The sequence below is a fragment of the Arctopsyche grandis genome, chromosome 5, assembly GCF_051622035.1.
Source record: "Arctopsyche grandis isolate Sample6627 chromosome 5, ASM5162203v2, whole genome shotgun sequence".
NCBI lineage: Eukaryota > Metazoa > Arthropoda > Insecta > Trichoptera > Hydropsychidae > Arctopsyche > Arctopsyche grandis.
This window is the reverse complement of record NC_135359.1, coordinates 9,830,479-9,844,536: the sequence shown is the minus strand read 5'-3', so window position 1 is coordinate 9,844,536 and position 14,058 is coordinate 9,830,479. Positions and strand designations below refer to the sequence as shown.

At 33.7% G+C, this 14,058-nt stretch overlaps 1 protein-coding gene across 1 annotated transcript in view; it reads left to right on the top strand.

The window, feature by feature from the left end:
• The first annotated feature begins 220 nt into the window (after window positions 1-220).
• LOC143912311 (uncharacterized) overlaps window positions 221-14,058 on the top strand; it is a 99,083-nt gene continuing 85,245 nt past the window's right edge. Inside the window, exons 1-2 of the mRNA XM_077431594.1 lie at window positions 221-1,984; window positions 13,949-14,010. Of these exons, the coding sequence (XP_077287720.1) occupies window positions 1,324-1,984; window positions 13,949-14,010 (723 nt within the window). The 5' untranslated portion in view covers window positions 221-1,323. The remainder of the gene's footprint in view (window positions 1,985-13,948; window positions 14,011-14,058) is intronic.

Below are 14,058 nucleotides of genomic sequence, written 5' to 3'. Positions count from 1 at the left end.
GACTTGCTCAATCAAATCTGGGTGTCGGATTGAAAATTTCAATGGATAAAAGCGGATAGTCTCTTTATACAAATAAATGAATCACACGTGTATGTTTTATATGAAAGTGTATCATTATCTGTTATTAAATTAAACAATACTTGAACAAAGTTATGTTGATTGAAGAGGAGGAGGTGGACGAAAGATTGGAAAAATAAAGAATAAATAATTTATTAAAATAAATAATATTTTGGAGAAAATAAAGGACATATAAAGAATTGTTTTATATCTACGAAAATGCTTTATAAATTTAGAATTTTAAACAATCATTTTTATTCGACATTATTGAAATTTAAATTACATTAATTTTTATATTTTTCACACCAATGACCTTTTCCTAATTAAGCAGGTTTGTGCTTTAAAAATATAAAAATTGTAGACAGCTCATTTCGATCAATTTTGCATTTGGTATAAATGCATGCTTCTAATGTTTCCATTTTTACAACGTTTATATTAGCTTCTCTTTTTATTAATTGTTAATTGGGTTTTTTCATTGGTCCACGTATTATTCACTACTGAAAACATTTTCCGATTTATTTAAATGATCAATAGACACACGTTTGACAAAATTTATGAATTGCATCATTAAATATTTCGGTGTTAATAATTTTAGCGACAGTCGATATTACAAAATAAATGACAAAATGGCAATTTTAGAAAATAAATAAATCTAAAGGACAGAGCAGTAAAATAAACGGCTGACCTCTTAAATAATAATTATACACGAATTTGACTACCCAAGTCTACTCAATTCCGAGGGTTGTTTTATTATCATGTGAAACGTTTGCACAATACCATCTAGAGATGAGCAATAGTTTTAATTTATATTTTAAGATGTTTCGTATGGAATCATATAATAAAAGAATATTCTAATAAAAGATGGCCGATTTAGAAACGGCCAAATTTCGAAAGCAGAAATAATTGCCAGAAATGTATGAATTTCCCCGGGGCTTATAGGCGTTTTTTACTGCCGATGAAACTGTCGCTGCGAGAAAAACTCAAGTGGTGTAAATCTGTACCCACACTTGAGATAGTGAGGGTTTCCGCAATGTGACAGCAATTTGACAAGCAGTGCGACGCAAGACGCGTGTCACGTGCGAAGAATGCCGGCTGATGACAGGGAGAGAGAGAGAGAGAGGGGCGCCTGCGCGTTCGAGGGAGAGGCAATGGGGCGAAGTGGGGGAGGGGGGAGGGTGTTGGGGGGGTCTAGGGGGGCCGCGGAGCCTCCGCCTCTCGAAGAGTCAGTATTGAGCCGGCACGCGGCGCGCCACAACCGCAATCGCCATGGCGCGCAGACACGACCCAGGCGGTCTTCCGAACCCCGACGAGCCTTCATCCCCCGCCTCCCCAGCCTCCGCGACTCGCCTCAAAGACAGAGTCACCTTCTTCGAGAGGATCTGGACCGGGTCCGGACCTCCCCCAACGAGCGGCGCCGACGCCCCCGATGGCGCCGCTCTGGTAGACGTCGCGGACATAGAAAGGCGCCTCAGGGAAGAGCACAGGAGAAAAGCAACGGCGACCCAGAAGATAGAAGTCAAACTAAAACCGACCCCCCAATCGCCTGTTAGGAGATCGCCAGAAGACGCAGACATCACCGCAGGAGCTAAACTGGTCAAGTTTGAAAAGATCACGGTGAAAAAGTCGATCAGGGAAGTGACCACAGTCAAACCCTCGTTCACGACGAGCGTCCGAGTCGAGACACTGAGCAGGACTCCTTCAGACGAGAGGACCATTTATGATGATTCCGCTTATCAGAGTCAGGGCATGGCCCAGGCGTCGTCTTCTAAGGCGTCTTCCGTCACGGGAAGATTCCCGTCCGACGAGTGCATCTCCGGCTCCAGGAGTCAGGCTGATCAGAAGCAGCACACGTTCCAGAACATGGCGGCCAGGATGGAGTTCGTACGAAGCAAATCCGAATACGACTCCCATATTGCCGAAATAAGAGGTTTGTTGTTGCGGACGCTATCGCTCATACGTGTGTTTTCTATCGATAGCAATTTCCCTCTTCCAAATGTTTACAAAAGAGCCGGGTACGCATAAACAACGCCGAGTACTCCACTTGAATTCATTCATTAACTTTTGTAATATGTACGTGCCAGCGTTTCCCAAGCTTTGTCGGCGACGATCTGATATGGTTTTGCATAATGAGTATTGTTTTTATTTTTAGATTACGGGGATTATGTCACCGTGACGGTTGGCGTATGAAAATGAAAGTGACACTTTTTGGTACTCGTTCAGCTACATTCGAAGCTCTTAAAACTTTTTGTGAAATATTTTATTAAAAAATTGATTTTTCTTTTCATATATAAATCATAATTTTTTTGTGCAATATTTTTTATTGATTTTTCATAAACATGTTTTGCACAATTTAATTTTTATTTTAGCCGTATGTACATATATTGCACATATTATTATTCATTAAAAAAAGTAGTAAATTTTTTGATGAAAATTATGCATACGCAATTATATAAATATGAGTATTTCAAAGGTTCTTCCGTTTTTATAAAGCTCATGTATTGAATAGCTAGTGAAAAAAAAAATCATCACGAAATTCTCCAGATTCCCACTTTTATAAATCTCCAGTTTCCGACTTTTATATTTAAAGAATTTCAAATTGAAATTTTAGCTTTCGGTAATTAGCGGTTGGAAATTTTCAAATATCGACAATTATCTATAGGAAATTATCGGCAGTTTTTAATTTTTAAAGAAAGCAACCATATAGCGTGTCGATGAAAGTATGTACGCAAATAAGTAAAAATTAAGTATTGTATTATAAATAACATATTTCATGGCCCTTTATAACTGTATTAGTGGTCTCTTTTATTAATGGCTTTTGGGTTATTATTGCACAATTGAAAATACTGTTGTGCAATTTTTCTAAATTGCTTAATTTTATGTATATTTGATCTCAATGTGTAGTAAGTACTTATATTAAAATTAAATCTAACAAGAAACACTCTTTTAGAGTGTTTCTCGTGGGAGTGATGGATATATGTACATATGTAGCTCACGAGCTATATCTCTCGGTTCCCGAGAGACGGTTGTTAAAAATGGAAGTCCTTAGAAACCTTCTGTTAAAATTTTTCAGTTTTACAAATGGGGTTTTCGTTACGAGTACATTTTGACGTTTTGAGTATGTATATTTTGACATATGTATAGTAAATTATTTTCAATGATGTATAGTTTTTAGAGATACCCTAAGTTCCGAAAAAATTATAAAATTATTTAAAATGCATTAAATTATATAATCATTTTAAATGAAGTCAATTTTTAAGAACTCAATATGTGTTATTTATTCTAGAGGTGTGTTTTCTTTTTATTATTTAATTATATAAAAATAAATATATAATAAAAAATGAGAAAAAAGATAGCTTATATAAATTTGAAATCTATTGAGAATAAAAATATTTTGTCATGGGGGGGTGCCATTTAAAGGTTAATAGAAAACCGGTTGATACAATTTTGGCAGCACACCGCTGGTTATATCTGCATATGTGTCTGTTTTTTATCTCTTTGGGTTAGAGTTTTATTTTAAGTTTTATTTGAACATTATAATTCTGACTTGCCATTTCAAGTGAAAAGGAACCACTCAAAAACCACCATAGGATTAATTTACCGCTTAGCGCACAGTTTGAGAATGCTAGCAATGCCGATTCAAAATGCGCCGGTCGGGTGCTGGAGTTCCGATGGCAACATTTATGCAAGGTCAAAAATTCACCAAAGAAACAGCGAACCAAAGCCGGGCAAATATCATAAAATACATGTTTGTAAACATACATATGTACAATCGCCCACGAGATAGCCGTTAAATTTGGCGAGTGTCAGAGGAAAATAAAACGTGCCTATTTGAGGAAATAATAAACACTATCGAGTCACCTCGAACTATTAGTAGCGAACGTGTTCCTACTTAGCATAATTATGCAAAAAGTTACCGGTTGGTTCGTTTTTTTTCGTGTACGTATGCATGTTTTATGTTGGGCCGCTTCCCCTCTGTCCGTGCGAACCCAACGTTGTGACGAGGTCTGCACTTTTCGAAATCAAGGACTCGAATCTCATTGATATTGTTGCTGTGGGCTTGTGATGTCATATTGTAATACAATTGTGTCCAATTTTTTTTGTTGTTTACGAATGTCGGGTCGTCTGTCGTCGCAGGTCTTCTCAAGGTTATATTTTGGACCGATCTTTCTAAATTACCTTTTTACGATTGCTTTTCGCAGGACGGGTCTTGTGAAATTTATTAGGATCTGTTTTATAGGCGCGGTCGAAGATTAAGCGTTAAAAAATTAACAGGTTGTCCTTGACATGGTCGTTTAATGTTTTTCCACTCTTGACCTATATTTATTGTTCGAGAGCTAAGAGTACGTACTTCTGTGTACTGAGTGATTAATTTAGTACGATAAGATCTATCGCACTTGCTGGATTAGAATTCGTTGTTTAAATAAAAATGAGGCCGTTAGTTCAGGTTGTTGGGATTGCGTTTAATTCTGTGTTGAAATTATTGTCTATTTGTATTATGTATGCTGAAATATGTAGTGAAACAACGTAGGATCGTTTCATTTGATAAATCTAATAAATTAGAAAAATTAAATTCGATAAGGAAATTTATTTCAATTCAAAGAAGAGGATAGAGTGCATTTGGGGGAATGAATGCCGTTTTTAAATAAAAAATGCCACTTTATCCGAAGAAAAAGATCTCGGATCAATGTGTTTTGCCAATGATGACTTATGGATGTGAAATTTGGACATTGAATGTCGAAATTTTACATAGAGTCCAATGCAATCAAAGATTTATGGAACGTTGTATGCTCGGCATTACGTGGAGTACGTGGGTGAGAAGTATGACAAGTGTAGCCGATATAATGGAGAGAGGTGAAGGGATTAAAATGGCAACAGGTGGGTTTCGTATCTAGAAGTGTGGACAAAGTGCTGGAAGGTACACGAGAGAATGTTAAAGAGTGCAAGGGAAGATTATAACAGTGTGTGGGGTGAGGGGTCTACCTTGTTCCACCAATTTTCAATATCTCACTACTCGTCTTCCCTACTGTTTCGGTGTATTTCGTCGTCGAGTTTGTATATATACAAAAAAAAACACATTTACGAAAATGGAATATTTATTTTACGAGATAAACATTAACTAGTATGGACAAAAGTAGTGCTGGAAAGGTACACGAGAGAATGTTAAAGGGTGCAAGGTAAAATTAGAACAGTGTGTGGAGTGAGATGGATGAGAGTTGCGCAAAATACAGATGAATGGAAGCGCATTGGCGAGACCTTCACACAGCAGTGGATTTTGAATTACAGATAAATGATGACGATATTTAGATATATGATTATGTAGATATCATTAAGTATGAAAAAGTTTTTCCAAAATTTAGAACGTTATTTCCGGCTCACTTTACCTATAAGGTAATGTTTAATGTTGAATGGAGAAAAAAACATTAATACGATAAAATTAGACAAAAAAAAAAAACACCGATAAAAATGCCGTAATGGTTATTGCTGTACATTTAATTGTGAATTTTTATTTTGTCCAATTTTGTAAAAAGATATTCAATACACAGGATCGCTATTTTTGGTACAGAGTTAATTTCGAATCCAATTTTATTTTATATAAATCATCTATAGTATACATATAATGTTTCACATATTAAATATTTGAACATGGATGAATTAATGAATCATGACTGATAAAACGCAGTACACAATAAGCGTAATACACATTATTCAATCATCGAATGTAACGTGGCTTACTTCGCGGTTTCATACCTTCGAATTTAATTCGTAATCTGTGAATTTGAATCTACCGGAAACAAGTCACCGCAAAATGCTCTAAAATATGTATAGTCTTTGCGATTGCTTGGTTTGATAATACCTTTTGTACATTCGAGCAATTGTTTCGGTACGATTTCGCTTTTAACTTCTGGTGCGAAAGGCAGCAGATTTAAAATAAAAAAATCAAAAGCCATAGGAATTTTTAATCACATCCGGAGAAGTAGGGGGCATAATTTAGCTGAAATGGTAGCCGCCGTTTCGGAGAAAAAACACCTGCGTTACATCATTGCTATATTTGTGCTAATTGCATTACCTGTTTGCCTTATGAATAATTATCATAATACTCATAGTGTAAACGCGCCGTTTCATCAATCGAACGATGAGTATAGTTCCATATGCAGAATGTTGACCCAAACACGCTTGTTTGACAATAATATTGAATCGATCGAGCATCGGTACATTTGGCACTAATTTTGAATTGTGTTCAATGAGCCAAAAGAGTACATTTAATTGATCCCTCCAATTGGATTGATAGGGAGTATTTTGACAGTTTGTTTTTGTATTACATTTATGCAGTATATAATTTCAAGGCAATGTTTCGATGTGAATTGATTATAGTAATCGATAAAATAACTGTTCGACTGAAGAGTTTGGCGCCACGCAAGTTTAGTTCGTGAAAAAAAAACCTGTTTCATTTGCATTACATTGGAATTTAATCTGGTATTTGATTTGATATTCACTGCTCCGATTTTAAACGTCTGCTTTGAAATCGTTGACTCCTGTGGTGCTGTCATGAGTATTCTTTTTAATGTGTCGTACAATGTGATCGATTCAACTCGTTTTTCGTTGTTATGAATCAGCTGATTTTATTATTTCGAATGATTTTTTTTTTTTGGTAGTTTGAGAAGCGTACAACTCGTTTAATACGTAATGTTTATTGCCCAGTGTTGATAACCTTCCTGAACAAATTTTAGAAGTAGCAATATCAAGGCTATGTATGTATATCATGAGGTTGTCTATGTGGGCCGCGTTTAATTATGGTGGTCTCGAATCGGGTTTTTATCCCATCGATGCGATGTCGTTAATGTTCGTTTTGAATTTTGTATATTATTTATGTTTAAATTTATTATCGTTAGCATAATTGGGCGGTTATGAAATAATTTTTTTCCGCGAATAAAAAAAATGACGTTACTTTAAGATATTCTATGGTTCAATGTTTCTCGGATTAAACTTCGTCTTTAGCGAAGGAAAAAATTGGAAAATAACTCACATTCGATAAATGACGTTTATTAATAGTACAGTATGTAATTGTTTTGTACTCTTATCGAACATTTTAAGATTATGTTTAACCTTTTGAAGTCCAACGGTTCGATTTGTGATATGATTTGAACTTAAAAGGGTTAACAGTGGGTGTCGTTTATATTTTTAGAACACATCTATTATACGGTATCACGACAAAACGCTCACGGACGTAACACTTAACGACACAACGCGCACGATATAACGCTCACGCTCACTAATATTATATTCATAGATAAAATGCTCACATGCCATAACGCTCACGAACATTATATTCACCGATAAAACGAAAACCTTATTTCTTACAAAATAATAATTATTTTTATATTCGTCACACAAACATAAAATTATGATTATTTTATTAAAGCATTTATAATTATAAATAATTAAAAATAATTGTAAATGTCCAAAAATACGGGTCTGGGTCACTGCATCGAAAGTCGAAAGCCGAAAGATCGAAAAGCAAAGATCGAAAAGATTTTCCTATTTCACATATTGTCATAAAAATCTTGCTTTTTCGACTTTCGATCAAGTCACTTTCGTTGCAGTGACGGCAACCGCAAAAATCCTTATTTAATACGAATAAAAAATTCTTATAATTAAGATGGTACTTCGTGAATAAATTGAGATTAAACTGGTTTATCTACTATATATTTCATTTATTAATTTGTGATAGGATAATGTGTAAATTCGTCACGACATGTTTTATTGAATTTTGGATTAATTTTGATGTAAAAAATAACGTTTTATACGTAAGAATAATTCCGCGAGCGTTTTCTCGCGTGAGCGTTTTATCCTGTGAACGTTTTACGTTTTATCCTGTGAACGAACGTGAGTGCTATGTCGTGTGAGCATTTTATCTGTATGTCTGTATGAGTATAATGTCCGTGAGTGTGTGTCGCGTGAGTGTTTTGTCGTTTGCGTTGTGTCTTTGAGCGTTTTGTCGCGGAACCCCATTATTCTATCCGGTATTGTTGTATAGAAAGTTAATCAGTTATATATCTAAGTATGTTTAAATGAGCTTAAAAGTTAACGATACGGTTAATATATGTATGCATTTACTTAAATATGCTAATTTTTATTGCTGAATTATGCATGTATTTTGTATTGAATGAGCTAGCTTTTAAAAATATACCTATGCGGATTTTAAACACAATGTAGATTTGCGTGACAACGAAACGTAAAGAACATTTTAACGCCATAGCAAAATTTCATCATATTTTATAGCAAAATATTCTACAAACCATTCTGTTTGATTAATTTAATTATTTCGATAATTAAATATGACATGGAAAGCGATTAAAATTTGATTGAATTAATTTATGAAATTGGTTTAGCATTGTATTGGAATTTGAGTCGAAGGTTAGTAATTTTTCATTATAATATAATATTAAAAAAAAGGAAAATGTCTAAATGTCAAGGCAATTGCTAAGTGACAGTTAATATATGAAAGGAAATTTTTAGTAATTTCCTCAATTTTTGATGGAAGAACATGAAAATTGTACAGTTAATTTTTTATATTATACAGTATATAAAGTTTTATATATTATACAGTATATGTGTAGGTACATATACCAAATGTATAAATCGAGTGCTTAGATTATTCGTATCAGTTCGATTCTTATAAGGAAACGTACCAGAACCAAGCAATAAATTTATGGCAAAGCTAATTTATCAAAGCTGATAACGTACCCGAGTTCGACGTTCTGTAAAGTTTCGATTTCTCATCTTCTATGAACCAATTCGCCTAGATTTTCAAAACTCAATACCTATAGGTATATTTAGTTTATTTTTATATATCGAAAACTCTTCGGAATGCACTGCTTCAAACCCGGTTTTGCATAATGCATGAGTTGAATTCCGTTCGCAACGGTGCACCGTGAATTCTATACAAATACATCTTGAATAGCTGACGCACTTACCTGTGGAGCTTTTCGTTTGAATTTAATTTGCGACGTTTAAAAAAACAGGTGGAATCTCAGGTTGAAGTGATCAAGCATAAAAATGCAAGGTTACATCTGAGATGTATCATCATTATATCCACATGTAAAAATCAAAGGTTAAGATGCCATAAACGAGCGTCTGGATCATGTACTTTAAACAACGTATAAATTATTTGAATATAGGTATACTTAAGTGCACAAATTTGTCTAGATTTGTTGAGTCGATAAGGTAGTTTTTTTTCATCGATAGGATGTTATTGTAATTTTTTACGATTTAACGAACGTCGCGTGCGTAATATATTACGAAAATTTGTTTTTTGGGATAATAAAATATTACATTTGAATATTGCCATTCGTTCAGCGAGCTTTCACGTAAACTTTCTGCTTCGGGTAGTAGTTTAAGTTGATAGCTTTGATTCTACGCAATTTTGCGGGTCCATATCGAATGTTATTATGCAATAAATTAGTATTCCGAGATATTATGTATATTGGGTCTAAAAAAACATCAAATTTGGCTATAAACGAAATTATGTAGGGCAAATTTAATCATTTTTATGGGTAGTCGATTATAAATCTGTAGACTTGATCGAAGAAATTTAAATATAATATATTCTGTATGTATGTATGTATTTGCCTGTATAGCTTTTCATGACAAATGTGTGGGTAGTTAAAATCTTATGTGAGATTTTAAATTTTAATACGATAGATGTTGGATGCTGACTTCTATTATTTTTATTATTCGCTTATTATGAACGTTTAACTCGACGCTTCTATAAATACATAGACTGTATTAAAATTTCGGTGTAAAAATAACTCAAAAAGTATTTTGGACGCTATGTTTGGTTTGCGTGTCAAAAATCATAAAAGCACGTGGAAGTTTGGCGTCTTTTTGTCTTCTTTTCTTTTGTGTCTCATTATGTCGTTTATACAGAATGTAAATTTTCCTGAAATTTTTCGTCGGAGGGAGAATGTGTTTTTCTTTTTAATTGAATTTATTTCGGTGTTTTAAAAACAACAATGACAAAGTTTATGATTCGTAATTGAATCACCATCAATCATTTCTCTGCATATTTGAATCTTATTAATGTTATTCGACTGCAATTTTTATTAATTTTAATTGATATCATTTGACTCGTGATATTGTCTATGTCAAATTATTTGAAAGGAATCGTTTGCTTGAATGACTATAAATGTTTGTATTGTTTTATTGATGGAGAACTGATTGTTATTTTTTAAATCTTAGTTTGTTAAAACCGGCTTAGTTTTACTTTCATTTTAGTAGTATTTGCAATAAACAAACTATAAATTTTGTTTACTATTGCTCGAAAAGTTTTATTGTTAGCTTTTAACATACATATGTACATATGTACCTCAAAATGTACAATTCCTCTTTGGCAGATCATAGCTGACTAATAGGAATCATGTATTTTTTATCTTATCTGCAAATACACTTCAAATGAAATATACATACATATTGTATGTATATGTTTTTAAAAAATCGTGGCAATAATCTTTTAGTAAATTAAAAATGAATATGAGAAAGTGTGAATACTTGTAACATAAAGTTTATATTAGATAGTGTGACAAAAGTAACTGTTATAACTGTTCTATTTTTTTGACCTTTGAGTTGCGCAGGGGCGGTAGAAAGGTGCGTTTGAATAGCTAGCTGTAATCACGCCAGACGATTCTGATGATTTCGTTAGTGATTAAATTTATAAAATTCCTCTAGCGTTATGTCGGAGACATTTTCTGAGTTAAATGAGAGCTAATCCCCGTATGTATTTAAAATAATAAAACGATCGAAGGATTGGAAGTGGTTCGAAATCAGCTCACAAATTTTGTCATTGAAACGAATAAATAGCTTGTAAAAAAACAAATTGTGTCTAAATTAATAACTAAAATTTTACAGAACGTTACAAGCTGGGGGCTTTTTAATCAAATAATAAAATCTTTGATCGGTTCCTCTAGAGCAGGTGTTTCGGAACTTTTTTAGGGACTGCCCTAAAATATATTTGCCTACGTAGTCATATTACTCCGTCAGTCATTTTATATGTTCCGTAACACAATCTAATTGAATTTATAATAGTTTATTGAATCCATGGAGAATAGTCTTAAATATGAAAACTATAGGTTTGGCTTCATAACTTTGAAGATTTTCATTTTTAATATACTCTCGATTCTGTTCTAGAAGCTTGTGCTTCTCACTCATATATTTCTCTTTCGATCACTTCTATGTATGTGGTTGAAAATATTTTCGGTTTGCTTCTCGCGAATTATGTGGTGGTTTTGAGTGCCACGTGTCTCGATGGGGGGATGGAGTGGAAAATGGGTGGGAGAGGGAGGAAAAGTTCGCACGTGCTGGCGCGTGCCAGCCTCGTGACGTCACGAATTTTCCCCGCAGGCGATCCTCGCATTTTCCGATCGCCGACACACCACCATCATCGGCCGCAGCTTATGCTCGCGTGTCCTCCCGAGGCTCTCCCGGACGAAAGCCTCCCACGGAACGGGAAAAGGCTTTTCCGGCAAACGCACGACAGACCCTCGTGAGTGCGCTTTTTTCCTTATGATATTTATCGCCGGTACGTACGGAGGTAAGCGGGACATTCCGTGCTCTGAAATATTTTACGACATATCTCATCCGAGATTATTACGTAAGTTTTCCCATTTTCCGCATTGATAAAATTATATCTGGCGATTCCTCTCCATTGAAAATACCGTCTTTTGTTTGGTTCTATAAATAAAATGCCATTTTTGCGTGGGTGATTATTTATTTATTTTTGGCTTTTGTAGTAAGCTGAAATGGAAAACATTGGAAAACTTTAAAAGGCACATTTCATTTTATTTTTAATACATGTATGTATGTATATCTACATATATGTATATTATATGTACATATGTACATACGTAAATCTGTGCTAGTTTTAATTTCAATATGTACATACATATTGAAATTAAAATAAAATTGAAATTAAAATTAATATGTATGTACATACATATAAATTGATGATTTTACGTATAGGTACATATGTATAAATCATTTTATCATACATATGAGCCGTTATATTTGAAAGTGGTGGAAGTCCAATGTTCAGTTCCAAAAACACTATTTCTGTTAGACTTCATTCACAAATTGTTATCACACTATTCATTCGATATGTCCAGAATCTCGGAAAAGCAGAATAAATGTATTACAGGCCACCAGTATTTTTAAATATTGTAAAACGCAAAACATTATATTTAATGTTTTGCGAGAAAATTCTCGAAATTAAGAAAAGTGGACTTTTAATTTCAATTATAACGGCTCATATGTACATATATTATTACTTTAAAGCATGTACGTAATTAAATGCAAATAAAAATAAATAAATTTATTAGGCTTTTAATTTCAAGTTTCTATAGATTTTATTTTATTTTAGTGTTTGGCCCTTAAGCTTTTCCATGAGTGGTTTTGGAAAGGATATGTGATTTGAAATTAAATTCAAAATTTATAACCTTGGTACATTATATTGTAAAAAAATGGAACTTAACATCTGAAATAATATGAAAAAATAGGAACAAAACTCTATAAATAACTCAATTTAGTAAAATTGTGGAACAATCATTGTTGACGATTCATGTGGAACAATTATTCCAATGACGCGAAATATTATAAATAGGATAATTTAGTTCAATCATAATATCGCTTTCTTTTCTCGTAATACAGACAATTGAGTAATATAATTTAAATCACATGTCTATTATGTCTATTATGGTGTCGCAAGATCCAACTACATAAGTTACTGGCCTTGTTCTTTAAAAATAATACTCGCCATATAATAAGTATAATATATCAAGCTAAAATATTATTTCAGTCGTTAATTTCCAACCTACATATGAATGCTTGCATTTCGGCAATTTTCATAATTTCCTTTGATCATTATTTATGTTCTCTGGATTATTTCGGTTAATTTGAACGATAATTTGCGTGAATTCGTTTGTAATTCCGTTTTATGGAATGCGGGGTTTTCTCTCCCCGTCCCGTGAGCGATGCAATTTTCCCGGAAACGGGGTGGTGGTGGGAAAGCTAATGCCCTTTTGACGAACTCGCCCTCGTAAACGGTAAATTGTGTGGCACGTGAATGGGATTTTCCAACCAGGTGAATATCCCCCTGTTTCACTTTAATTGCTCGACAACTTTGCAAACCAGTCAAATTTGACATCGTTCCGACCGCATTCGCTCTAACCCTTTGCCGGCGTTCGACTTTTGATAGCTTTGAATTGAGCCGTTTAAAATATATTTAATAAGTTTCAACCGCATCTCATGTACTGTCATGAATGGAAAATCGTTGATTTAATTTGTAAACGTCTCTTTGAATACAATTATACACGTTTTTGAAACATTTTATTTGAAGACAACATTGAAACCATAAATACGACTGTTCAAGCACTTGCTAGTATTAAGAATAATCGATATTTTTAGTAGTATATACAGAGAAATGTAATATTAATAGAAATGGCTTTAGGTGTTCTTTTGTTGTCAAGTGACATTCTGTCCACGGACAGATCTAAATAATTTTAGTATCAGTCGTATTTGACGCTTGGTGCTCTACGTATGTCCGATAAAAACTTCTCCGTTTGTTTATATTACTCGCAAGATGGGCAAGCATCGGTAAAAATTGCACAATACATTCAAAAACACACAATAAACAACATGGGATATATTTTTATAAGTAAATTGATCCGATTTTATTCCGTGCGATGTAGCGTATTTATAGAGACGTACCGCGTAAAATTGACAACAATTATTTATTCGTAAGGCCCCCTCTATTCTTATTACATCTCTCTAAGTCTATACATATGTATTGAATGTAAAAATTTATACCTGTTAATTTATGTGTATTTTTCTATTGTTACAGATGAGCAAGAGCGTGTTCAAAAGAAAACATTCGTGAACTGGATTAATTCTCATTTATCGAAGGTGAATTGCTTTTTATTTGGTTGCAGTAATTTTTTATGTTAAATTTAC